Source organism: Equus quagga, unplaced genomic scaffold (assembly GCF_021613505.1).
Source record: "Equus quagga isolate Etosha38 unplaced genomic scaffold, UCLA_HA_Equagga_1.0 71534_RagTag, whole genome shotgun sequence".
Lineage (NCBI taxonomy): Eukaryota > Metazoa > Chordata > Mammalia > Perissodactyla > Equidae > Equus > Equus quagga.
In genome coordinates, this window is record NW_025802133.1 from 130,094 (window position 1) to 155,793 (window position 25,700).

General features: G+C 44.7%; 1 protein-coding gene across 2 annotated transcripts in view; it reads right to left on the minus strand.

Moving 5' to 3' along the window:
- Nucleotides 1–751: 751 nt before the first annotated feature.
- LOC124234127 (ubiquitin-conjugating enzyme E2 G2) overlaps nt 752–25,700 on the minus strand; it is a 35,207-nt gene continuing 10,258 nt past the window's right edge. The window contains exons 2-6 of one of the 2 annotated variants that reach the window (XM_046651387.1): nt 20,339–20,374; nt 20,201–20,246; nt 9,292–9,410; nt 5,324–5,448; nt 752–2,585 (exon numbers count right to left, since the gene is read on the minus strand). In XM_046651387.1, coding sequence (XP_046507343.1) covers nt 2,289–2,585; nt 5,324–5,448; nt 9,292–9,410; nt 20,201–20,246; nt 20,339–20,374 — 623 coding nt within the window. In that variant the 3' untranslated portion in view covers nt 752–2,288. Of the gene's footprint in view, nt 2,586–5,307; nt 5,449–9,291; nt 9,411–20,200; nt 20,247–20,338; nt 20,375–25,700 lie in introns of both variants that reach the window. The other variant, XM_046651388.1, reaches the window with a different exon arrangement.

Sequence of the window (25,700 nt, forward strand, 5' to 3'; positions counted from 1 at the left end):
TTTTTTTGGTGAGGAAGATTGGCCCTGACCTAACATCTGTTGCCAATCCTCCTCTTTTTGCTTGAGGTAGACTAACTCTGAGCTAAAAATCCGTGCCAATCTTCCTCTATTTTGTATGTGGGATGCTGCCACAGCATGGTTTGATGAGCGAAGCGTAGGTTCGCACCTGGGATCCGAACCCATGAACCCCAGGCTGCCGAAGTGGAGCCTGCGAACTTAACCACTACACCACTGAACGGCCCCTCTGTGCCTCTTGCCTAAGACATTAACCAACAAGCTTCAGAGGCAGGTCCAATGCTACCATGATTTCAAAGTCCTGACAAGAACCAACTGCCCCTGCCATTTGCACGACTGAAGTGTGGTCTCAACATCCTGGCTCCTCCGCACGCGACTGCAGCTTGCTGCTTCATTCAGTCCAAGGAAACGCTGAGCTCCACTCAGGCTGCTGGAAACGTACAGCCCCCCGACCCGAGCTCCCCAGTCAGACTCCGACTGGGAAACCGGAGAGTTCCAGAGAAGAGGACACCGAGAATGGAGGAAGGGAAGCAAGCGAATGAAACTTCCCGAAGCTGACATGGGTCTTCAGAATAAAGCAGCACTTAGTCAGTTCCTCTGTGGGAATCCCGTGCCACACACACGGCCTGTGGGAAGGTGCCTCTGCTGCAGGGCCTCTGTTGGGTCCATGGCAGGCAATCTGGTCTTGGGTTTCCACAGGATTATATAAAAATCCAAAGAAAAATATAGCACAGAATAGGGGGAAAATATATAACTTTATTTTTAACATAGTACTTAAACTCCACCACAGAATAAGGACACCATGGGATTCTTTCTCTTTTTTTCCATTTAATAAATACAAATGAATAAAAATATTTTGTTTTGCAAAGAGACTGCCTCTCTTCCTTCCCCGGATGTCATGGAAGCTCCCTGCGGCTGCCTGCTAGTGTGGCTACAGCTGTGTCCACGAACCACACCCACCCCCCACAACCACTTCTTTCCTCTCTATGGAGAGGACAGTATCTCACTTAATAGGCCTGAAAATACTTTTTAGGTACAATACCTCTCCTTTCGCCAGCTGCTTCCAAATACAAGTTCTTGTACTGAATTTCAAATGTTAAATGATTCCCTTCTGAGAAGGAAAGAATCCGGTTTCCACAGAAACCCAATATGGAGCCCTTGCTAACACTAAGAAATTATGCGTGAGGCTTCAGTAAATCAGACTGCTGTACACCAGACCTGTCGTAAAAGGGAAGGAGAGGGCAATGCAAAATGAAATCTATTGTGAGTCTTGTAGACTGTCCTTTATTCCAAAAATAGAAATTCCTACTTAAATTTAACCTGTTTGAAACAGGCTGAACATCTATCTGATTCTGCATGCAACAGATCTGTTATTGCTTATAGTGGAGGCCCCGGCCCTGTGCTGCTGAGCTGCCAGGAACATCCAGACCACGTCAAAATCACAAACCACAAGTAAGTGCTCTGTCCCCACTCTGAGGCCGGGGTCCCGCATGCCACCCTTCCACGAGCGCCGGTCAAGTCTGGGGATAAGGCACGCTCTGTGCTCCGCTCTCCTCTAACAGCAGACTCCCTTCCAACCCCAAGTTGTGAAGGAGGATCCTCTACAAAGTTCCCGGTCCAACAACATGTACAAACCTTAGAAATTCCCAGTTTTAAGACTGGAAAAGACAAACTCCAGTAGCTCCAGAAGAAACTTTGACTAAAACTTTCAGTGTCTCATGTTGCTGCTCTAGCAATGCCCAAGTAACCAAGACACAAATGTACATCTCTGATAAATATGATTAGAAAAAACACTGGCCTTTATGACCAGCAATAAACTTCTTTTCCATGTACTCCATTTTTTTCATTAATCCACCTTTGTAAAAAGTATTTATTTCCTGAAAGTTGTTCTAAGTGCGATAGTTTGTAATACACAACAAATGAAAAAGATGTAACCAGACTGTAAGAAAATACCTGCTTGTAAAGTATAAAGCACTGAAACAGAGTTGCATACTCCTCACGGGCACCAGGGAAGCAGAGGGCCCAGAAACGCCTGGCCCTGGCCCTCTGCTCTGGCTACAGACCCCATTTCTTCAGAAGAAGCATTACTGGTTCTAGTCCCCTGGGATCCGGCATGGACCCCCTCAGCACTCCGGGAGGGAAGGGAAGCCACTGACTGCTGGGTTCGTAGGCGCTTCATCTGAGAGAGGTAGTGGTGACAGCCTGGATGATCCACCTAAACTGCCAAGCCAGGAACACTGAAACTGCATCCAGCTGTCATGATCCTACATAAATCATTGTTTCAGAGGAGAAGCATGTTTGGGGTGGAAAGGTTGGGAAAAAAAAATAGATGCTGTGGTTCTGTAAGCTTGCCTTTTTTGGTACCAGCACAGATTGCCAATGTCACTAAGTGTTCCAGAGAAGAAACACTGGAAACTGCTTGGTGGTGTGTGTTGGCACGCACGCGTGGGCGAGGCCTTAGAGCCCCAGTGACTTCTGTACGATCTGCTTGGCGATCTTGTAAAACTGCTCCCGGTCATCCCGCCACATTTTGGAAGCATCCACATTTGCTCCACTTTCATCATTGGGCTCTGAAAGAGAAGAGAGACATTCTCCACGTGAAAGGGACTCTAAAGAATAAGGACTTGGCCTGACGTTCCATTCATTTAAGAACGCTGATGGCTCTTTCCAGAGATGTATCCCAGAAACAAGAGCCCTCTCACCTGAGGGAGAGACTGAGAAGGGGTGTGAGGAAGATCCACTCTCATGATTCCTACCTTCTGAGTGTCTAAAAGTGCCCACAAGAGTTATCTCGGGCTTGCTCTAGAAACACTAGAATAACCTACACATGGCCTGCGACCTCACCCCAGAGAGCAAGCTACAGGGAACCCATCTGCCTGTTTATGCCCCCTTCGGAGGCACTTGGTGGAGACCCGTCCTCCCCCTCAGAGCTCCTGCTCAGTGCAGCTCCCTTCCCAGAACTATCAAAGGACAGTGCAAGGCAGACATGCCCCACCATGGACATGTGGCCTGCTGATCTCAGGCTGGTCAGTCCATATGCTGGCCTGCTGGGGCCAGCAGTCCCTTCAGAACTGGAATCAGGAAACACAGAGGCAGCCGGGGTCTGCCAGGAAGGGACAGGAGAACTGGAATTACAAACTGCTGAGCAGCAGGTGTGAGTAAGCGCAGACGTGCAGCGGGTCAGAATGCTGTGAAGGCAGAAAAGGTGGCCAAGAGGTCAACATGTAGCAAACACTGTCCTGCCCCACTGTGGCCCCAGGCCGCTTCCTCACACTCCAGCCCTGCTGCCCCACGCTGCCATGGTGTCTGTTTCTCTAACCCAAATGACTTTTTCCCCTCCCTCCTTCCATTTACTCAGCAAACCCTTCCTCACTAGGTCTGATGCGCAAGGCCTCATGCTGGACTCTAGGTAGGCCGAGGGCACAGAGATGTGGCCCCTCAGAGGGACACTGTCTAGTGGGCTGACAGAACTTGCACACCCACAAATGCCTCATTTCAAGGAAGGAGATGGCAGGAGGCAGAATGACAGGGGGTCCTGCAGGCCTCTCAAAGGATGTGGTACTTAGGGAACCCCCGACTGGGCCTGTGCACAGGGAGCACATGAGCATGGACAGAGCCAGCCCTGCTCCCACCCAGCATCTGTGAGAGAGCCCCAGTGCCCAGATGGCTAGCACAGGGTCAGAGAGCTGCTGCCCCTAGAGCAGGTCAGGCCAGAGGGCACGGCTGAGCAGGGCAGCAGGCAGGGCAGGAGGGGAGAGGCACACTCGGCCAAGCTGGGTGTGGTGATGGAGCTGGAAAAGCAGCTCAGAGCAAAGGACATGTAATCAGAGAGGCATATGTAAAGAATACATTAAAACCTAAAGAAAAAAAAAAGCAATTTATAGCAAAACTGTGCATAATGGTAGACTTTATAGCTGCCATCTGAAGACAGTCAATCATTGCCTCTCTTCCATCTTCAAATGCCCCTCACCCGATTCCTTGTGTCTTTACCTTAGAACACGTGCGCGTGCTGAAGTCCTGGACCCCACATTCCTCTGACTCCGCCAGAGCCCAAGCAGCCGCTCGAGGTAAGCCTCCTCCTTGGGGCCTCCCACAGCACGGTCAAATCTCTCCTTTTGCCAGCCTCCATTTCTGTAACCTCTTTCTCTTGCTGGTTTTCTAGACCATTCCTCCTACGTTCCTCTGAGAACTCCTTTCCTTCCACAAGCCCTTTCTACACTATCCCCTGTCCCACTCGTCACCTACTTATCCAGGGACCACTCCACGCTCTCCACCACTGGCCCTCAGCTGAGTGGCTCCCAGACAGCCGCGGAGGGTGGACACTCAGACCCCAAACTCTTCTCTTCCCCAAATCCTGCTCCCTCTGGATTTCTGTCCCCAAAGATAGCACCCCTCTATCCAGGCGCTCAGGTCAGAAACAGAGGAGCCACCCTGCACACCAGTGAGCCTGAGTCTCCTCAACGCACCCCTTCCTCTCGGCCCCAGGACCATTCCTGTCCTCCTCTAAGCCTGATCTTTTCTCTCAGGCCACTGTACACCCAATCAACAACTTTTCGTTCCTCCTCCAGACCAGCACTCTGCTGCAAGGACGATCCTTCTGAGGCACAGCCTGAATATCTAACATCCCCATGGAGGGTCAGGCTCTGGCCAAGCACACTTCCCCAGGGCTCCCCCGCCCCCAGCTGGGCTCCAGCCGTAACAAGCCCTGGCAGCGCCCCCACGAGGGTTAGCTGCCTCACCCCAAATGCCTTTCCCTCCCCCTCACCTTGTGAATGCCTACATGTTCTAAACCCAGCCCAGACAGTCCCATCTCTGAAACTGGCCCAAAAGCCCATCTCACGACTTATCACAGTGGCCTGTAACTGCTGGTGGATTTGGAAAGTTCCCTTAGGATGTGGGGCCTTAAAGTTGGAGTTATGTCACACTGAGTTTTACACCCCAGTATAGTGTCTCCAATACAGCAGGTCCCCCCAAAAATGCCTATGAACGAATGAAATGCCCAAGGAGCAGAGCATGGTTACTTATGGTCAGCAATACGATATACACGACACAAGACCACCTTCAAATTCACAATTATATAAAGTACGCTTACACTTGTGAAAGTCTATATAAATAGCATTAAATGGAAAAGCAGAAAACAGTATATATACAGCAATGACTACGAAACAGAAGGGAACAGTAAGGATTAAACGAGGAAAGAGCAGCAGCCCCGTGTTGTCTGGTTCTAGTAGCGCTTTCTTCTACCAGAGGTTAGCGCCCAGCACCCTAGGAGCCTGGACCGCCCAGCATTACCTGCCAGCATGCTCACCACCGACAGGAGGATCTTCTCCACGCTCTGCACGGGGCTCCACCTCTCGGCGCTGCTCTCGTAGCCCATGGGGTCGTCGCCCGGAGCGTGAAGGATGGAAATGCAGACTCTCCCATCAGGGTAGACTGCAGGGATCAGAACACAGCAGCTGAGCACAGAGAATGGGCCGGGGTGACGCAGTACTTGGTCAGGTCCCACAGAGAAAAGGGGACAAGTGGTGCAGACACAGGGAGTGAGCTGTTCGCACAAATGGAGCATAACCTGCAGCCTGAGCATCGTGCCCACATCCACTGGTCCCGGAGGGCCTGTGCAGGCCTCTCAGGGCACTCACTGCGCACTCACTGACAGGGCTCTGGGCTAGTCTGTCCGTGCTAGTCAGTCATGGGACGATTCCACCTTCACATGGCTTGCTTAAAGTATTATATCCAAAAGGAGAAAATGAAGGTTATCTGGCCGTCAAATATTTCACCAAAATATCTCATAATTAGGATTATTCACAACATTTTTCAGAGTTAGTTTCTTAGGTATCTCTAATTCTACCATTAAATCTCTAAACTGGACTGTGTAAAATATATGTTCACGTGGCTAGGACAAAGGTAACTGGAATTATTTAAATATCCAGAAAAAGATAGGCACTGTGATTTCTCTTGGTAACTTATTCTAATGGAAAAATGATCTGTACTCTCTGGAAATCAACTGTGCCTAAATCTAATCCATCTCCCAACAAATAGCATCATTAACAAGATACCCAAGGTCTGATCAGAGAAAAATGAATTTTGAAGTCACAGTATGTAACTGGTCCTATCGAGAAAGTAAAAGCCTGTATTATTTTTCTTTTACACACACTTGGGGAAATTCTCAGATGGCTCAGTATATACTCAGATATACAGGAATCCATTTGGATAGACTCACTTGTAAAATTATAAGGCTATTAAGTTATAATAATAAAAATGGACAATTTAAAATAAATTTACTTAATTTACCTTCACTCATGAGCTCAGAATTTCATGAAAATTTAGAGATGTGAGCAGTACTTCTCATTTACCTCCCAAAAGCCTTTCTTTGATACTTGGTCTCTAATTTTCTTCATCCATCCCTTGCTCTAGTGGTTTTGGCTCTTTGGCTATCCAGAAACTACCACAAATTCTCACTGAAGGAAAGAGTTTAGGAAACTATGTGCATATTTGTCGTGGACATCAGGATGTCCGTCTACAGTGCACATAATGCGGTGACACTGTACACTCCAGAAATATCAAAAAGCGGACATGTCCCTGCCACCCTCTCTCTCACTGAGCCCCATCAGCTTTGCTTCCTAAAGCCCCCTTGAATCCCTCCACATCCACATCTGTTCCTCAGCAACGCCCACATTCGGTTCCAAGCTGCCAGCCGCTCTCCTCTGGACCACACAGCAGTGTCCTAGCCAGCTCCCTCTGATCTGCCCTCTACACTAGAATACACCACAATAACCCTTTCAAAGACCGGGCCGGTCATGCTGCTCCCACACATTCACTCAGAAGCCCTCAGGGGGTCCCCACTGCTCCTAGGAGAAACATCAAAATCCTTCAGATGGACTCAAAGGCCTGAACTGGTTTGGTCCCCACCATCCTGTCCCCCACTCTCCTCACACAGGGCCTCTGCACACACTAGACCCCTGCCCGACCCCCACAGAGCCTGGGAGCTCCCATTGCTCTCCCTGCAGGTGGCCAGGTCCACCACTGCCCCGGCAGGGCACTTTCCCCGACCTCCCTGTGTGAGGGACCTTATGCCCACCTGCAAGATTCTCCCAGCTACGTCCACCCCTGCCTGCAGATTGGGTGTTCCGGATGGTCAAGCCCCGTCCATTATTTGCTCACCACTGCACCCCAGCAACTCTCAGTAAATGTCTTGAATTATTTTTTAAAAGTATTTATGGATTGACCAGTTTTTATGATACTGGTAGACTAATCCAATAGTTCTTCTCCAAAATAATTTTTACAAAATAAAAATAATATATACCCACTTACAGTAAGGCCAAATTTAAAAACTAGTTGTATTAATTATTTGATCATTAAAAATATTATCAGACTACTGTTAGTATATACTCACTAGTTTAATCAGTTTATTGGCCATACTTGCCTGTAACTCCATGTCACAGGCATTGTTCTAAAGAATGTATTTATCTTCAATATAATCTTATTTTCACTTTTTCAATTACCCACAATCCTCTTTATAGGTGCATTTTATGGCTAATCTACTTGAAATTGTTGGCCTCTTCAGTCAACTCTATAAACCATAATAAATTTTTTAACTTTCTATTATGCCAAATTCCAAGCAGACACCAAAGTAGGCAGCAGTATGATGGCAGCAGTATGATGAATGCCATATACACGCATCACCTGACCTCAACAACTGCCAGCTCATGGCCAAGCTTCTGGAAAGGATGAATGATTCTTCTGAGCTCCTAACAGGCACATGGAGCTGAATTAATGCTGAGATAAGAAAAAGGTACAAAACAGTCTCTCTGAGGAGGAAGCTAATTATCTGCATGTAACAACATGTGAATGACATGCTCCAGATGAAGGTCTGGGCGGCAAGTGCAACAGGGGAGAGTGTGTCCCACCAGGTTGGCTGGCCATCGTGAAACCCTTCATGGGGCGGGAGGAGTCTACGAGCAGACTGAGGAGGGTGTGCCAAGTGGGTTCATTCGTAAACCAAGTGAGACCTCAACGGCTCAGGAAATTCTACAAAATGTCTCATGTATTAAATTAGCCTTTAGCTATTTGATACACAGAGAAGTACAGGAAAAGGAATTGGTCTCAAATAAGTAAATATTTAATTTCTACAAAATAGTATATCTTACTTGCTCTTCTTCTCCACAATTATTAAGATCATGATTATTAGTAGCAATAATCATTTAAAAAAAGGACACTATTCTAAATATGATCACTGAAAATATGTTTCCTTCTTTAATTCTCTTATCTATAATCCCCCACCTGTAAAAGAGAGAAGTAAAAACCACAGCCATTCAGGAATTCCGATCCGTGCTACCACTTTTTTTTTTTCATTAAAGTATAGTAAATTTATTTAAATGACCTTTTTTTCCCCTTTTTAAAAGTAATACCTATTTTAGAAAGAAATTTGGGGCCAGCCCTGTGGCCAAGAGATTAAGTTGGTGCGCGCCGCTTTGGTGGCCCAGAGTTTTGCTGGTTCGGATCCTGGGTGCAGACCCAGCACCGCTCATCAAGCCATGCTGAGGCCGCGTCCCACACAGCAGAACTAGAAGGACCCACAACTAGAATATACAACTATGTACTGAGGGGCTTTAGGGACAAGAAGAAAAAAAAAGACCGGCAACAGATGTTAGCTCAGGGCCAATCGTAAAAAAAGAAAAAATTTATAAAAAGAAAGAAATGATCCCACCATTGAAAGAGAATCATTTTTAACATCTTTGTATTACATTTCCAGTTATATACATTTACATGTGAATTTTTTAAAAAAAATTAAATTGTAATAGGCCTACTGATTAGTAGCCTGTTTTTCTCATTCAAAATAGCACAAATATCATTCCATATCATTAAATATTACTGTAGATCATTTAAAATATCTATATAGTATTCCACCAAATGAATTACTATAACTTAACTAATTCTCTGCTGCTGAATACCTAAGCTGCTTTCAATTTTTCCCACTGTTGAAATGAGCGCTGTGATGAAGACTCACACGACCCGCTCTGAGGGCACACCACGCTCCTTTCCTCCAACGATTCCACTAAACAAAGGAGGGCCGGGACAACTGGCATCCAGCTGTAGGGCCACATTTTTCTTTTATCTACATTAAATTGTCCTTCAAACTTGCAATCATGATGTCAACCACACCATGACCAACCTGCCGCAGTCTCAACGGCCCACACCACTCGTACTGCCTTTCACACAGTTCTGCAGCTCTGAGCCTCTCCAGGTTCCATCAAAACTACTCCCAGAAGCACTTACTGTTGGGATGAAACATCTCACAGGTAAATCTCATCTTCGGGGGACTTAATGGGTAATCAAGTGGGAAACTCAGGACGGCAGGAAAGACACCAAACTCAAAACAGGTGTCCTCCGGGCCCCTGGAAGACACAAAGCACAGACAGAGCTTCAGGGCAGATGTTTCCATGTCTATACACTCTAGAAAGGGGTCAAGGAAATTCCTGAAGCTTTATGAATGCACATGAAAAGATTATCTAAATAATAACCATGAGGGTACTTTTTGATGAATAGCAAGGAATATCTCATTGTCCCATTCCAATCCGGTTTATCTTAGGTGCGAGCACCAGGAGTGAATCACAGGCACGGTCTTCACATCAGTAAAGGTGAGAGTGCACAGCAAAAATCCGCAATAATGGGATCAGAGAAAAGAACTAATGCCAACATTGCAAGATCCTAGGGGTTTTGTTTTTCTGGTTATGTGGTACAATTACATTTGAGGATAAAAATATAAATTATGGCACATGTTAGAGCAAGATTCTATTGTAGTAAATAAACGAGGGGTTAAGGGTTGTTATTTCAAAGGCTATTTTTAATTTTTAAATGTGCCTTAGAAGTGCTATTTGTAACCTTCAAGAAACAGATAAAGAGCACACACGTGATCAGTGAACTCACTGCAGCAGGCCGGGCGTGCACACGTACGCGCATGTACCAGGGCTGCAAGCCCTGACCCGTGGGCGGAGCCCGGGGCCACAGCCTCCGCACACGGTCTCCTGAGCCTCACCATCAGTAGGCACGTGCACGCCTGTCTGCCTGGGTTTACAGCCTCCTTGTGGGAAATGGCAGAAATGGACTAAACCATTTCAAAAGTCCTGTCAAATTTTAAAACTCCATACATAATAAAATAACACTGTCTTGACCAACATACAAGACACAAAGGCCAGGAGAGGAAGAGAGCCACCCAGCTCACATCTTAACAGAGAGATGATCTCCTCCTCCTCTTACAAATTCCATTTATAAAACATGCATTAGAGTAGTTTTAAAAAATCTTAGACCATCTTTACTATGGAAATTCTTAGAAGGAAAGAGAACTGCTGAACGACAGCTACAGACACTGAAACAGTAGCAACTACTTTGGGCATAACCCATCAAATCCAATAAATAAGAAAGCAAACCCCCTTCTACTTATGAGAGCTCAGAGGAGCAGTCCCCTAGAAACACCTCTGTCTCCCTAGGTGATGGCTTGCAACGTGTTAACTCTACAACACAACGTAGGGGACCAACACAGGGCACGGGGACCTCGGTCACCACAGAAGCACTTCAACACGGGAGACTTGCTGCCCTTCACAACGAATACAAGATATGGCACAGGAAAACAAATAATTAAAATATATTTTTCTAACAAACCAATCTTCGTTTTTTTCAATTGTTTTTTAAGAGTACAAATCTGGTTTAAATCTTGACAAAATTATTTTGATTCCATGAAATAAAAATATAGATTTGCAAATATTAGAAACAATATTTATCTCCACAATTAAAGGATAAAGACCAAAAAATTCCCAAAGAAACTGAACAGAGAGTGTGCTTTCATTCGGTGACAACACTGAGGGCTTCTGAGAGCGCCACCACAGTGGGGCCCAGAGGGCTGGGCTGTAGCAAAATGGTCAAAACGAGAACAAGGCGAAAAGATGTGGCAGAATTTTTTTTCAATTTAAGAGACAAATCTCGATTCTGAAAACTGTGTCCTCGCTACTTTCTGGGAAACGAGAGTGGATGGCTGCCTTGTCTTGGACGGTGAGTGTCACTGTGCTGCAGGGCCTGGAGCCTTGGCAGGAAGCCAGGACAGGGAAAGCCACACGAAGAAGAGCTGAGTGTGGGGCTGGCTCCTGCCAGGGAGGGCATCCGTCCCGGGGAAGGGGCTGCAGGCCGCACAGGAGCGAGCACCACCCACACTGGGCAGCTCCCTGCGGCGGCTCGAGCCCTGTGCTGCTCTTCCTGAAAGGACGCCCTAAGCCTCTCCCTCTGCACCGACCACAGGTGAGAGATTTCCGATCACCCCACGCCTCTGCTCCATGGAAATTTCTGCTTTTCCAGCTCAGAGTAGATGGTAAATGCCACTCCGTTAGTACACCACAGGTCCTCCTGAGGAAAGGTGCCAGGGAGCACTGCTTTCACGCCACTGTGAAGCCAAGCTGGGAAGACCAAGGATTAACTGACTTCACCAAGTTCCTAAGGCAGTTCAGTACCAGTTCGGAGTAGAACACAGTTCAAACTGCTAACTCAGAAAGCTGGGCCAAGAAAAGATCTTTAAAAGCAACATTGTTAATACTCCAGGAATGTTTGCCAGTGCCTCGGTGTTTCTGGCACCTATGAGTTAGAAGAGGAAAAAATGTCTGGGTAGCGTTTCTGGAATAAGCCAAGTGGTATTTGCTCAATACTTTGATAACAGTTCTTTGTTTCCTATAATAGGGCATTTTTTAATTAAAAAAAGAAAATCCACTGGGTCGTTTGTAGCCTCAGAAGCATGATCAAACATTTCCTACAGTGCTCCCACATCTTAAATATCAAAGCTATTTGCAAATGCTCTGGGTTGCTACCGGTTTGAAACTGGGGTTTCTTTCTCTTCCAGAATGCCCTGGTGCCTGGGACAGGCATGCAGGTGGGCCCACGGGTGCAGCGGCGTGCCTGCTGACTTGATGGAAAACGCTATCGAGTAAATTCCTGAACCAAGACAGGGAGCATAATTAGTGTTATTTTTGGACAAGTTTTATTGCCTTACTCCAGGATGGCCTCACTTCTCTTTCACTAAAGAAGGCATCATCTCAAAACCTTCAGAAAAAAGCAGAGGAAAGAGAGAAGAAAGGAAACAAAACAAATTTACCCAAAGCCAATGTAAATTCTTCAAAGCCTGCAAATTATTTTCCATCCTATTGATTAAAATAACAGCCTAAATGATTTCAGAGCTCAGAGATAAGTCCTTTACGCGTTCTCTGAGACAAGTATTAGAGTAAAGCCTAATAACCATGCTCTACTCTGCAATCACATTTCAAACGTTCGCTTCAAATCACTGGCTTTAGGTGAATTCGATGCTAAGGAGCAAATACTGAGAGAGCAACACTGACAGTCTAAACCTGACCACTGATTAGCAATGTCGCTCCTTGAGAAGAACGACTGAAGGACGACTGCTTAACTCAGCCCTCCGCCCAGAGCTGCACCACACCTGCAACTGCGCACCATCCTAACACCCGGACCCTCGCGGAGCCAATGAAAGCTGGGAAAATGTTCATTTAGTCTCTCAACATTAATCTCCAGTGAAAAACTGTTCTCTTTGCTTTTCATTTCTAAAACCCTATCTAGTAACAAAAGCAGCTTACAGGCCTCATCCTGAAGGCAAAGGTGATGGGGAGACCAGAGTGCCTTATCATGGAGCGTGGGTGTCTCTGCTGTCAGTGAGCAATCCGCCCGCCAGGCGTGTGCAGGACCGCAGCCTGCACGCCACTCCAGCTGCGGCAAGTGTTGAAGAAGCTGACGGGTTTTGCTGTTGTCCTCTTTTTCAAGTATGTCACAGCACATAGACAAAAAATCTCATCCGTATGACAAGGTTTTAAATAATGGAGATTGTAAACCCATTCCTTAGCATTTAAACTTAAACTGGACTACTAAGGGACCACAATTTCCCAGGAGTCATAAGGACCTGAAGCATAAAAAGGAAAGACGTGCTGCTTCTTAAACACCCTCCACTTCCGGGGCAGAGGTCCCTGCCCTCACACTGCACAAACCACATAGAGCACCCAGCAGGGAGGGCCCTGAGGGGCACCTGGTGTCACAGCAGGAGTGCCATCCCCTTCCCGCAATCTCTGCCCCAAGGTTCAGCAAATGCTTCTTGCCAATGCCCCGGCCACAGTGAGGCAGGTGGGCTACACGAACAGCCCCCATGTTAGGGCGTTTTAGAAGCCCAGGGACACCAGCTCTGCTCTGCTCTGCTGTGCCTTTAACGCTCAAGTCACTGGGCTTCACCCCAGGCAAAGACTGAAGGAGTGCCTGCTGCTGAAGGTCACCATGCCAGGCACAGGGGAACTGCACAGAAACTGACCGGGAAGGTTCCTGCTCACAGGACCTCCCACCCTTGCAGGAAGACTACACGGACTTAGGGACTTGTGACCGCCGGGGAAAGTGCCCTCGAGTACCTTTCCATGGGCACTTGGCAGCCTCAACCCAAACTATATATTTGCCACCCAGCCCGGCACGAGCCTGCCTCAGCGCAGCATCTCTGGGGATGAGCCAGATATTCATTTTATTGCGCTTTTTCCTTTTGCTGTATTCTAAGTGCCCCAGGTGATTCTAAGATAAGGAACCAATGCTCAGAACTCTGAGGAGGAAGAGGAAAGATGCCTTCCACTTCAGGAAATCACGGTAGTAGCAAATACAGATTTTCTTCCATATAATTATTTTCATCATTAAATCTGTTCAAAAGAAGACTACAGTCATGCTCTAATTTTTTTTTTGCAATACAGACATTTCTGAAAACTTTAAATCAAATATATTTCAACTATATTTAAAGTGCACTAGGGGCCAGCCCAGGGGCCGAGAGGTTGGGTTTGCGTGCACTGCTTCGGTGGCCCAAGGTTTCCCCGGTTCGGATCCTGGGCGTGGAGCTAACACTGGCTCATCAAGGCAGGCTGAGTGGTGTCCTGCATAGCACAGCTAGAAGGGCCTGCAACTAGAACGTACAACTATGTACTGGGGGCTTTGGGGAGAAGGAGGAAGAGAAAAAAAAAGACTGGCAAAAGATGTCAGCTCAGGGCCAACCTTTGAAAGAAAAAAGTGCACTACATAAGTACATCAATTACAAGAACTTTATAGTGAATTCTGACATAGACAATAACTATCACGACATAAACTTTGACTTTAACTAGAAATATATACGCACGTTGGAAAATACTCAAATACCTAAGTACATAGAATAAAAAGCAAATACCTCCCTCACCCTCTTCCTGAATCACCTCCCCAAGGTAGCCACAGTTAAGTCTGGTTATTCTCCCAGGCTTTTTGCATGTAAACTGACACACCTTCACCCACAAAACTGGATATTTTAAAATTAAAAATGTATTATGACATTGCTGAGGGGAATTTGTTTTTTTTTAAAGATTTTATTTTTTTTCCTTTTTCTCCTCATAGCCCCCCGGTACATGGTTGTATATTCTTCGTTGTGGGTCCTTCTAGCTGTGGCATGTGGGACGCCACCTCAGCGTGGTTTGATGAGCAGTGCCATGTCCACACCCAGATTCGAACCAATGAAACCCTGGGCCGCCTGCAGCGGAGCACGTGAACTTAACCACTCGGCCACAGGGCCAGCCCCTGAGGGGAATTTTAAAAGACCTAAATAAATGGAGAGACAGTCCACTCAAGATCGTTAAAACAGCAATATTCCTCAAATTGATCTAAATACTCAAATGCACTTCCTACCCAAATTCCAGCTGGCTTCTTTGCAGAAACTGACAAGCTGATGCGAAGATTCAGATGGAAATGCAAGGGACCAAGAACACGCAAAACAGTTTTGAAAAAGAACAACAAAGCTGGAGGACTCGCACTTCCCAATGTCAAACTCACTATAAAGCCACAAAAGTCAAGGCTGTGCGGCACTGGTGTAAGGATAAGCACGGACCAATGGAACAGAATTCAGAGCACAAAATAAACTCTTACATCTGTGGTCAACCAACTTTTGAAAAAGGTGCCAAGATAATTCAAGGCAGAAAGGATTTCCCTTCCAACAAATGGTGCCAGGAGAACCGGACATCTACATACACAAGAATGAAGTTGGACTCCTACCTACCTAATACCACACCCCAAAATTACCTCAAAATGCATCAAAATAAATGTAAGAGCTATAAATATAAAACTTCTAAAAGAACACATAAGAGAAAACGTTAGTAACCTTGGGTTATATGACACCAAAGCATGATCCATAAAAGAAAAAAAGCATGATCTATAAAAGAAAAAAATTTCATCAAAATTCAAAACTTTTAAGTTTCAAAAGACTCCCTCAAGAAAACAACACAGCAAGCTGCAGACGGGGAGAAAGCACTTGAAAAATCATACATCTGATAAAGGGCTCATATCCAAAATAGATAAAGAACTCTTACAACTCAACAATAAGAAGACATCTCAATTAAAAAATGGATAAAAGCTCTCAAGTTCACTAAAGAAGATATATGAATGGCTAATAAGCCCATGAAAAGACACTCAACATCATTAGTCATTAGGGCAATGAAGATCAAATCCACAGTGAGATACCACCTCCCACCCACCAGGAGAGCTGTAATCAGACAACACCAAGCGTGGGTGAGGAAGAGGAGAAACGAAAACACACACACACTGCTGGGGGATGTAAGATGGTGAGCTACTCTGGAAAACAATTTGGCAGTTTCTTAAAACAGTGAAGATCAATTTACTCCATACTTCAGCACTCCACTCCTATGTTCTAGCCAAGAGAGATGAAAACATGTCCACACAGAATGGTATGCAAGTGTTCACAGAAGCACTATTCACAACAGCCAAAAGGTGGTTAACACCCAAATGTCCATCAATGCGGGAGGGGATAAACCAGCTGTGGCCCATCCAGCAAGTGGAATACTATTCAGCCATAAAAGAAGGAGCTATGACATGCTGCAGCACGAGGAGTCACAAATGCATTATGCCAAGTGAAAGAAGCCAGACACAAAGATGAAGTACTTTATGATCCCATTTGTAGGAAAAGTCCAGCAGAGGCAAATCTGTAGTCAGAAAGCAGACCAGAGGTTGCCTATGGCTGAGGGTGGGGTGGGGAATAGGCATGAGGACCTTTTTGGAAATGTTCTAAAACTGGGTTGTGGTGATGCCTGCAAAACTTTATAAATTTACTAAGAATCATTGACTTGTACAATTAATACAGGTAAAATTTATGGTATATATCTCAATAAAGCTGCTAAAAATTTTTACACTGGGGGGAAACATTTCATGCCACACCAGGGTTTCTCGACCTCAGCACCACTGGCATCTCAGGCTGGGCAGTTCTGTGATGTCTATGAGGGGCTGTCCTGTGCACTGCGGGGGGTCCAGCAGGCTCCCACTAGATGCCAGTAGTGGAGCTCCCCCCACTCCCCAGTTATGACAACCAACCATGTCTCCAGACACTGCCACATGTCCCGCAGGGGGCAAGATCATCCCTGGCAGACAACACTGATGTATACCTCTTGTTCCATAATTTGCTTTTTCCACTCAATAACACATTGTGGACATCGTTCTATGGCAGTCCATAGATTCTGCCAAAAACTTTTTAGAGCTACATGGCATTCCACCGTATGGATGTTCCATAAATTACATTGAACAATGACAGTTCCTTTTGTTTTTTTATTACAGCAGTGAATGTTGCAATAAACTTCCTCGCATAGAGATCTTCATAACACTTCTGTTAAAGAAATCCCTAGGGGGCCAGCCCCAGTGCCCTAGTGGTTACATTCGGCAAGCTCCACTTCAGCAGCCAGGTTCAGTTCCCAGGTATGGACCTACACCACTCTGTTAGTGGCCGTGCTGTGCTGTCAGGCCACATACTAAAACACAGAGGAAGACTGGCATGGATATTAGCTCAGGGGGAATTCTCCTCAGCAAAAAAAACAAAAGAAAGAAAAAGAAAAAGAAGCCCCTACGGTTGAGATTTTGGGTCAGAGAATATACAACAAAAATTATAAACCTCTATTCAACATCTCAGGTTTATCTTAGCAAGTGCAGTACCGACAAGAGATGCTCTGTGACCATGTTCTGTAAACGAGAAAGCCTGCTATAAGGGTGGCTGCTGTGACCATGACTTTCACACCTGGCATAGGCCGTGCACAGTCCTAAGAGAAGCATCAGCCTGGGAATCCTTGCACCCATGGCTGTAAACCAGCTGGGACCCAAACATGCTGGCAGTGACAGGGGGATGGAGTCAGCCAAGGGTCCCCAACCATTCAGGAAGGGGAAGGTCCTTATTTTACCACAGCCACTAGAGCCCCCTGGACTGGAGAGGGCACAGCAGCTGGCCACGGACCAGGCAGGAAAGTCACCAATGCCAGCTGCCTTGAGAACACTGGGATAGGGCAGAAATGGGGCACCAAGATTCCAGGGGACTTCACACTTTTTCTAGCCACTGAGGATGAATAGCCATCCTGCACCCCAGGGCCCATTCTGTCCTACAGAAGGGCTCCAACAGAAGAGCGTGTCCAACCTCCACAGTAAAGGACCTCAGACAGCTGCTGACACTGCGGCCAAGGGCCAACAAGGTCACACAGGCCAGAGCTCCAGAGCTGGAAGAGGGAGAAGGTAAACCCACTTGTCTAAAAGGATGCTGAACCTCTTTGTTTTGACTGAATAAGTGAGGGTCAGAGAGGCAGAGTGACTGCCCAAGACCACGAGCCACGCCACCACACGCAGCGCTGGGGGTGCACATCCCTTAGTTTGCCCAGAAGCTCCACCATTTTCCACTGGGCCACACGCTTGAACTCCACCGTAAGCTCAGCCGGGAGTCAGACAGTTATTTTCTACTTTTAATCAGAGAATAGGCCATGGCAATTTTATTACTTAGCTCTTCTCTTGTTCACTAATTGCTGTGGTGCCCATCCTAGTCCCTCAATCTTCTTCTTTCAGGGTGGAATTATGGGGTCACCTATGATGCCTGTATCCTCAGACGAGGCCCCTAATATAACAGGCTCTCAGCATGTGTCGTGTGAACATCTGAAAAGAGGTTTTCTTTACTGCACAGCTGAGAAGAGATGGAGGCCTCGTGGGTAAGCACTGCTGCAGACCCTACAGTGCTGAACTCACAGAAAAGGAGGCAAGCGTGGTTTCAGAAACACTAGGCCATGGAAGAAACTCTGAAAACAATCGAAGAATACAAAGAGGGAAAAGAACACCTTTCACTAAGGAGTAAAACTCAGCCAGCTGTCTGCCAAAATAGCAAGGTGAGACGAGTCAACGGGAGGACAGTTAATTCCTTAATAGATGTTTTAAGTACATTTGTAAACGGCCTCTTGTTTGGGAAAGGATCTGGAAGAGGACCAAAACTCACAATCTCACCAGATCTTGAAGCAGGGGAATTCCACACTAATGCAAAAGCCTTATTCAAACATAAAAGTGCTCTACCTAAAAATAGTTCTAATTACTTTTTAAGACAGGTTTTCAAAATATTGGTTTAATTTTATAATGTTTATCTAAAATTAGTAATAGTTACTCTAACAGATTCTTAACAATAAACACTTTAAAAAAACTATACTGGAAGGCTCAAGTATCCCTTTAAGGGCTTCTAAACATGCCTACTGTGGAGATGCACAAGCCAATCTTCCAAAGACGGAAGAACCGTCAGCTGCCACCAACCTCTGCACTCAGAAAGCCCGGCCCATAACCTGTGCCCCCCGTAAGCAGGCTTACTGCCCTGGTGGCGTGCATATGTGTCTGTGTTAACACAAAAAGAATGCACATGACACGTTAAATTAAAAAAGCAGGTGCTAACTCAAGTTCATATGATATAGTCTCCTGCTTCTTTAAAAATAAGTAGAGCTCTAGCTGCCATGAGTGTGCAAGGCTGTGTTCCACTGAAGGCAGGACGCTGCTGACCAGGAGATCCAGTGTCCACTCCATCGGTACTTTAGGGGATGAAAGACACACCACAGCAGATACAGACAGAGACCGGGAAGACAGCCTCACTCCAGAAACATGGAAACACAGGAGGAAAATGGGTGTCAGAGGCCCAAGCAAGTACAGTACCGAAATGATCAGGAAATGTTAGGTGTGCCATACGCCTCTGGATAGTGTTTACTGATGATTTCTTAAACGTTTTTCTTATCAGAAAAATTGATTTTCACATCAATTTTCATGCACTAATCTAACCTCTAACAAACAGCATTTAACAGCAATTGTTTCTCAGATTAAATGTGATGCAAGCACTGGGCAAATTCGGAAAGTCTGACAATGTTTAAGTCACCTCCTCAAACCAGCGTTCACACCTGCTCCAGTAAACTTGTTCCAGTTCCTGCCCACTAGACACTTCTCAGTCCAACAAGCGCCAACGTGAAAACCTTCTAGCTAACTGAAAGATTTCATTTTACTAATGAGAAAACTGAGAGACTGATTATAAACTTCAACTTCCTAAATTTTACCTAACCACATTTTGTTGAAAATACAGTAAGTCTAAGACTGGCCCAAAACTGCACATCTAAAGTAGAAAGACAAACACAAGGCCTGGGTCATAGGGCCATAGAAGACTCTAGAAGCAGGGGTCCATCTGTGGCTCTTTCCAAGCAACATCACCTATAAGTGAAAAATCATGAAATGCAGTCACGATCTTTCCAGAATGGCGTCAGGAACCACACTGCTCACCTGAGAAGGACCCATGTCTCGGGATCAGGGGCAGTGGAAGGCCACATAAGGCACACAGAAAAAGACAGCAGAGGAGGAGCCGAATTGGGGGGGCAGTTGGGCTGGGGGGGAAGGAGTTCAGGTGCACAGGTGGGGCAGGGCCGGGGCTGCGCCAACAGGCCCAGGGCGTCACCCACACCCTGGGGAGCCTTTCCCACTGTCAAAGCCTCAGGCTCTTAGGCTTCTTGAAGCCAAAGCCACACATACTGTTTGAGGCTAACCCAGCACAGCAACACAACATTTGAAATTTATTATTTTAAAACTCTATAAATATCTAATACTCACAACTAAACCTTCTACTAAGGAAGCATTTTTATTTCTTTCGCATAGACGTTTGTGCTGTTTTCTGCTTTAACATTAACAGATTCGAGAAGAGCTCAACCTAAGAGACGTACTCAGCCTTTTTCTCTCATGGACACTGATCACAGTCCCACTGCTAAACGTGGTTCACAGGTCTAAATTCCAATAAGGTCTCCAAAACTATTAGCACACATGATTAACTTACATGATCAATGCTTCCCATTCAAAAAAATTCTCTTCATTCATGGGGCCTGCAAGGAAAGAACAAATTCCACACTTTAACCCTGAAGGCAGCTTTGACAGTTAGAAGTAAGTTATAAAGAGGCTAACTTTAGGAACTCACCTGCTACAATTCCTTCCGGAGGATTCAGTGTTAATTCTATAAAATTAAAAAGTAAAACCATTACAAAACAGAATGAGTATTATGTTGGCATTTTAACAAAACTTTAAAATGTAAGACTATAAATTATACAGTATACGTATTTACAGATTAAAATTCTGTTTGTTCAAAGTGAATGCCTGCTCCAGTTACATTTCTGATAAAGACTATGTGAACAGTTCTTTACACCTGCAAAAAGGAGAATTTTAGAGCAATGTACACTTTCATTTTACAAATGAAGAAACAAACAAAAGAGGTTAACTGCCCTTCCAAAACACCCCTGTTGGTTATTTTGATTAAAGCTCATAAAATCAAACACAGTATACTATTTTCCAACTGAATGGCATTTCCTGTCCCTTTGAGAGCTGGCACAAACCTTTCTGAATGTGACTGACTAGAGCTATGAACCCGCCTGAGGTTTCTCAAGCCTGCTATTGTCAAATACATCTATCACAGTACAGGCTAGCTGTCCATCTCCAATACCACTGCCAAATCTGTGAGCAAATCCCCCAGAGGTGACATTCTGCAGAACATCAGACTTCAGCACTGAGAATAAAAATAACAGGAAACAAGTCAGCAGCATCATTTCTCAGCAATTTAAGATCAGTGGTTGCTGAAAGACCTGAGTCCCAGCTCGGCCACTTGGAAGCTGACACTAAGTATCATTTCAATTCTTAGCCTCCTGATTTTTTATTCAGGAGGCTCCAAAATGAAACCAAACCTGTGGACAAATTTGGCGAGGTGAAGAGCGGAAGTTAAAAAAAGTCACGGGCAAGGAGGGTGGCAACATGGGAGTCAGGCCCCAAATGCTTTCCCCGTGGGGCTGGGTGTCAGGGGAACACAAAAATACTCAGAAACATGCAAATCCATGAACCACAGAAGTTGACTCTTTGAAGAGAAATAAAAGTAACAAATCCTTGCCAAGTAAATACAAGGCCTAAGGGTTGGAAAAGAAGAAATAAAATTTCATTATTCCCAGATGCTATGCTTACACACATAGAAAGTCCAAGAGGATCTAAAGATACAGTAAACTATGAGAAAGGGTGAACTTGCCTTGCTGAATGCGAGGTCAATAAATATAACTGAACTGTTATTTCTATATATTAGCAAGGTAGATAAGGAAAGTCTAAAAAAGGTACCAATTACAATGGGAAACACGTACAAATAAGTTTTTAAAAGATGTGCAAGATCTGCAACAGAACAGAAAATACTATTAACAAAAAGTTTAAAAAGACTTTAATAAATGGAGACTATATCATGTTCATGGATTAAAAACTCAATATTTTAAAGTTATCAATCCTCCTCAAACTGAATCTATGGATTCAATACAACCCCAGCCAAAATCCCAACAGATTTTGTTTGAATTTGACAAGATGATTCTAAAAGATATACGAAAATGCAAACAACTGAGAAGAGCCAAAACATTTTTTAGAAAGAATAAACTGAGAACTCCATGAAAAAGGCTATCAAGACTTATTATAAAGCTATATGGATTACGGCAGTGAGACACTGGCACAAAGTTAAACAGACAAGTGGAACAGAAGAGAGCGTGCTCATCAGCACACCAATGCAAAGACAGACCCTTAACTTCCCATGAAGGCAGCCCTACAGAACAGAGGCAAAGGACAGTCTTTTCCACAAATGATGCTCATCTTCAAAGCCAAAAAAATAAAACTTTTCCCCTATCTCACAGTGCATACAAAAATCAAAATATATAAGAAAAAAGGGGGAAAGGGGCATGTGAAATAATAGAAAATACATTTATTGGTCTCTGCCCCCAGTTCCTGGCACAGAGCTCCTAAAAACCTTTGTAATTTCCTAAGTTATCAGAGCACTAGGAGCATCTTTTGTTCTAATATTGGGTCTCTGACCCTAGTTCCTTCCACGGGGCTCCTAAATCCCTGTAATTTCCCAGGTGATAGGGGCATCCTTTGTCCCAACGAGGTGATTCTTGATGGCCTCCCAGATGGAGGCTGCTCACCAGAAAGACCAAGCCATGATCAGAAGCTTGGAATTTTCAGCCTCACCCTGCCATTCTCCAGAAAGGGGAGAGGGGCTGGAAAGAGAATTAGTGATTGATCATGCCTACGTGAGGAAAGCTCCATAAGATCCCAATCGGATGGGGTCTGAGGAGCTTCCAGGTTGGTGAAGACACGGAGGTGCTGGGAGAGTGGCGTATGCAGAGCGGGCACCCATTCCCTGACACCTCGCCCTACTCATCTCTTTCATCTGGATGTTCATCTGTATTCTTTAACATATCCTTTTACAATAAACTGGTAAACTGTTTTCCTGAGTCTCTGAGCCACTCCAGCAAATTAATCCAACACAAGGAGGGGGTCAGGGGACCTCCGATTTCTAACCCATCAGTAAGAAGCACAGGTGACAACGTGGACTCGTAACTGGCATCTGAAGGGGGAGGAGGCAGTCTTGTGGGACTGAGCCCTTAACCTGTGGGATCTGATGCTTACTCCAGGTAGAGTATCAGAATTGAGTTAAATTGTATGACACCCAGCTGGTGTCTTGGAACAGCTTAATGTGAGACAAATCCCCACACACGTGATGTCAGCAGTGTTGTGAGTGTGGTAGTAGTGTGAGAGTGAAGGAGAAATAGAGGTCAAGTATAGCTTTTCTAAACAGGGCAAAACATTTGAAGAGACCCATCACCAAAGAAGATATGGAGGCAAGTAAACACATCAAATGATGCTCCACCTTGTGAGTCACAAGGGAAATGAAAAAACCACAAAAAAATAGATAGCTATACATCTGTGTCAGTAAAAATATCTTTATTTAGTCAGAAAAGAATAGCTAAAATTAAAAAGACTGGCAATACTAACTGTTGACAGGTTTAGCAACTGGATCTTTCCTGGATCACTAGTGGAAATGGAAAATGGTTTGGTTACCCTCTGGTAAACAGTTTGACGGTTTCTAACAAAAACAGTTTAAACACACACTTACCCAGAGACCTAGCAATTGTACTAGTGGATATCCACCCAAGAGAAATGAAAACTCATGTCCCCAGAGACTCACACCAATGTCCACAGCAACTTTACTTCTACCAGCCCCACCCTGGAAACAACCCAAGTGTCCAGCCAAGGTAAATGAACGCGGTGTGATCCATCCATAGGAACAACACTACTCAGCAAAGGAAGGGAGCAAACCACCAAACCACCGACCCACATGGCCCACACAACACCACAGGGGACTCTCAAAGCACTAGCCAAGTGAAAGACACCTGCCGCAAAAGGCTCCCTTCTATGATTGTATTTATATGATACTCTAGAAGAAGAGAAACTATAGTAAAAGAAAGCAAATCAGATGTTGCCAGAGGCTGGGGGCCAAGGGGAAGTGGGAGGGGGCTGCAAAAGGCAAAAGGAATTTTCTGGGGTGATGGAAATGTTCTGTATCATGGTTGTGTAGATGGCTATACAACAGGACACACTTGTCAAAGCTCAAAGAATGGTACATTAGAAACTGGCACATTTTATTGTGTGTAAATTTTATCTCAATAAAGCTGACTCCCCCTCAAAATTAATTTCAGTTGTTTTATGAAATACGAAACAATCTCCTAGAGGACAGTATAGGAGAATAGTTTCATGCTCTCAATATAAAGACTTCCTAAATAGCACTGACATAAAGTTAATAACCAAAAAGCACTAACCATAGAGGAAAAGACTGATAAAATTAAGAACACTGAAATTAAGAGCTTCCCACATCAAAAGACATCCCTTTTTAAAAAAATATTCAAAAGATATCTTTAAGAGGATGAAAAGGTAAGCTCCAGAGAGGAAGAAGATATTTCCAACAGATATAACCAACAAAGGGCTAATACCCAAACTTCTAAAGAACGCCCTACACATCAATAAAAATACATAAACAACCCAAAAGAAAAACAAGCACAAGACTTCAACATGCACGTCACACAAAAAAAGGTATCTAAGTAGCCAATAAACATTTGACAAGGTGTTCAACCTCATTAACTGTGGGGAAATGCAAACTAAAAGCACAATGAGATAGCACCACCCCCACCCAGAATAATCTAGTAATCAAAGTTGAGAAGACTGACAATAGCAAGTGTCCACATAGACAAAAAGCCACAGAAATACAGTGCTGGCAGGAATACAAATTGGTACAACCACTCCGGAAACGAGGTTGCTGCTATCTCCTATGACCCAGCAATTCCTCTCAGAAATGTGCACACCCATACGCACCAAGAGATATCTAAGAATCTTTTTTTTTTTACTTGCTGATGTCATCACTTAGAAGAGCTTCAGATTCTAGGTAGCAAGCAACAGGTTTCGGTACAGAGCAACTTATAACAAATTTCAACAATCCCCCTGTGAACTGACCTCTAGAAAAGTATGGGGAAAGAGCAGGTAAAATGTCACTAGATGTAATTACGGCATTTGATACTGTGACATTAGGCATTCTCCCTAAAGAGACAGAGAGAGACAGTAGGCTTAGATCAAGGACAAAAGCTTAAGCAAGGGCAAAAGGGAGGATTCAGCAGTATCACTGATTAAGGGCCACGATGACCCTAAATCTCATAAACAAAAGACAACTTAAATATTTCACTGTCACCGTGAAAATATTGTTCTAACTGGCAGTTTAAAAGTGTGTCATTAAAAAAAAAATTGTGTCATGCATCTCTATTTTGCTATCCCATTTTACGTATTGAAAAGTACACAGTGAAAATTCTAATCACAAAATCATTCAATTTCAGGTGGTATTTTTTCTCTTTACATTTGCTTCTTGGTCATATCTAAAGATTTGAGGAGCTACACAAAGCCATGGGGAAGTGGTTTGAGCACCCCTACTTGGTCAACACAACTAGAAGCAGCCAACCACTAATCAAATACCAATTAACAAATATCAATTACACTTCTTCTCTGCCAAGCACTATTCTAGGCGGTACAGATGCAGTGACGAAAGAGAAAGACAAGGTCTCTGCCTTCAACGAGCTTCAGTTCTAGCGAAGGAAGACAGGTAACAAACAAGGAAACATATAAATAAAAGGATAGTTTCAGAAGCCTGATGACTATAGTGAAAAACTTGACAGACAGACGTGGCCGAGGAGGCCAAGAAAGGCCTTGCTGTGGAGGTGATACTGGAGGTGGGTTCTTTTTTTTTAATTGAAATATAATTGACATGTAACATTATATTAGTTTCAGGTGTATAACATAGTGATTCAACATTTGCATATATTGCAAAATGATGACCCCTTGCTGTGAGGACTTTTAAGATCTACTCTCTTAGCAACTTTCAAGTATGCAATACAGTATTGTTAACTATAGTCACCATGCTGTAAATGACATCCCCAGGACTTATT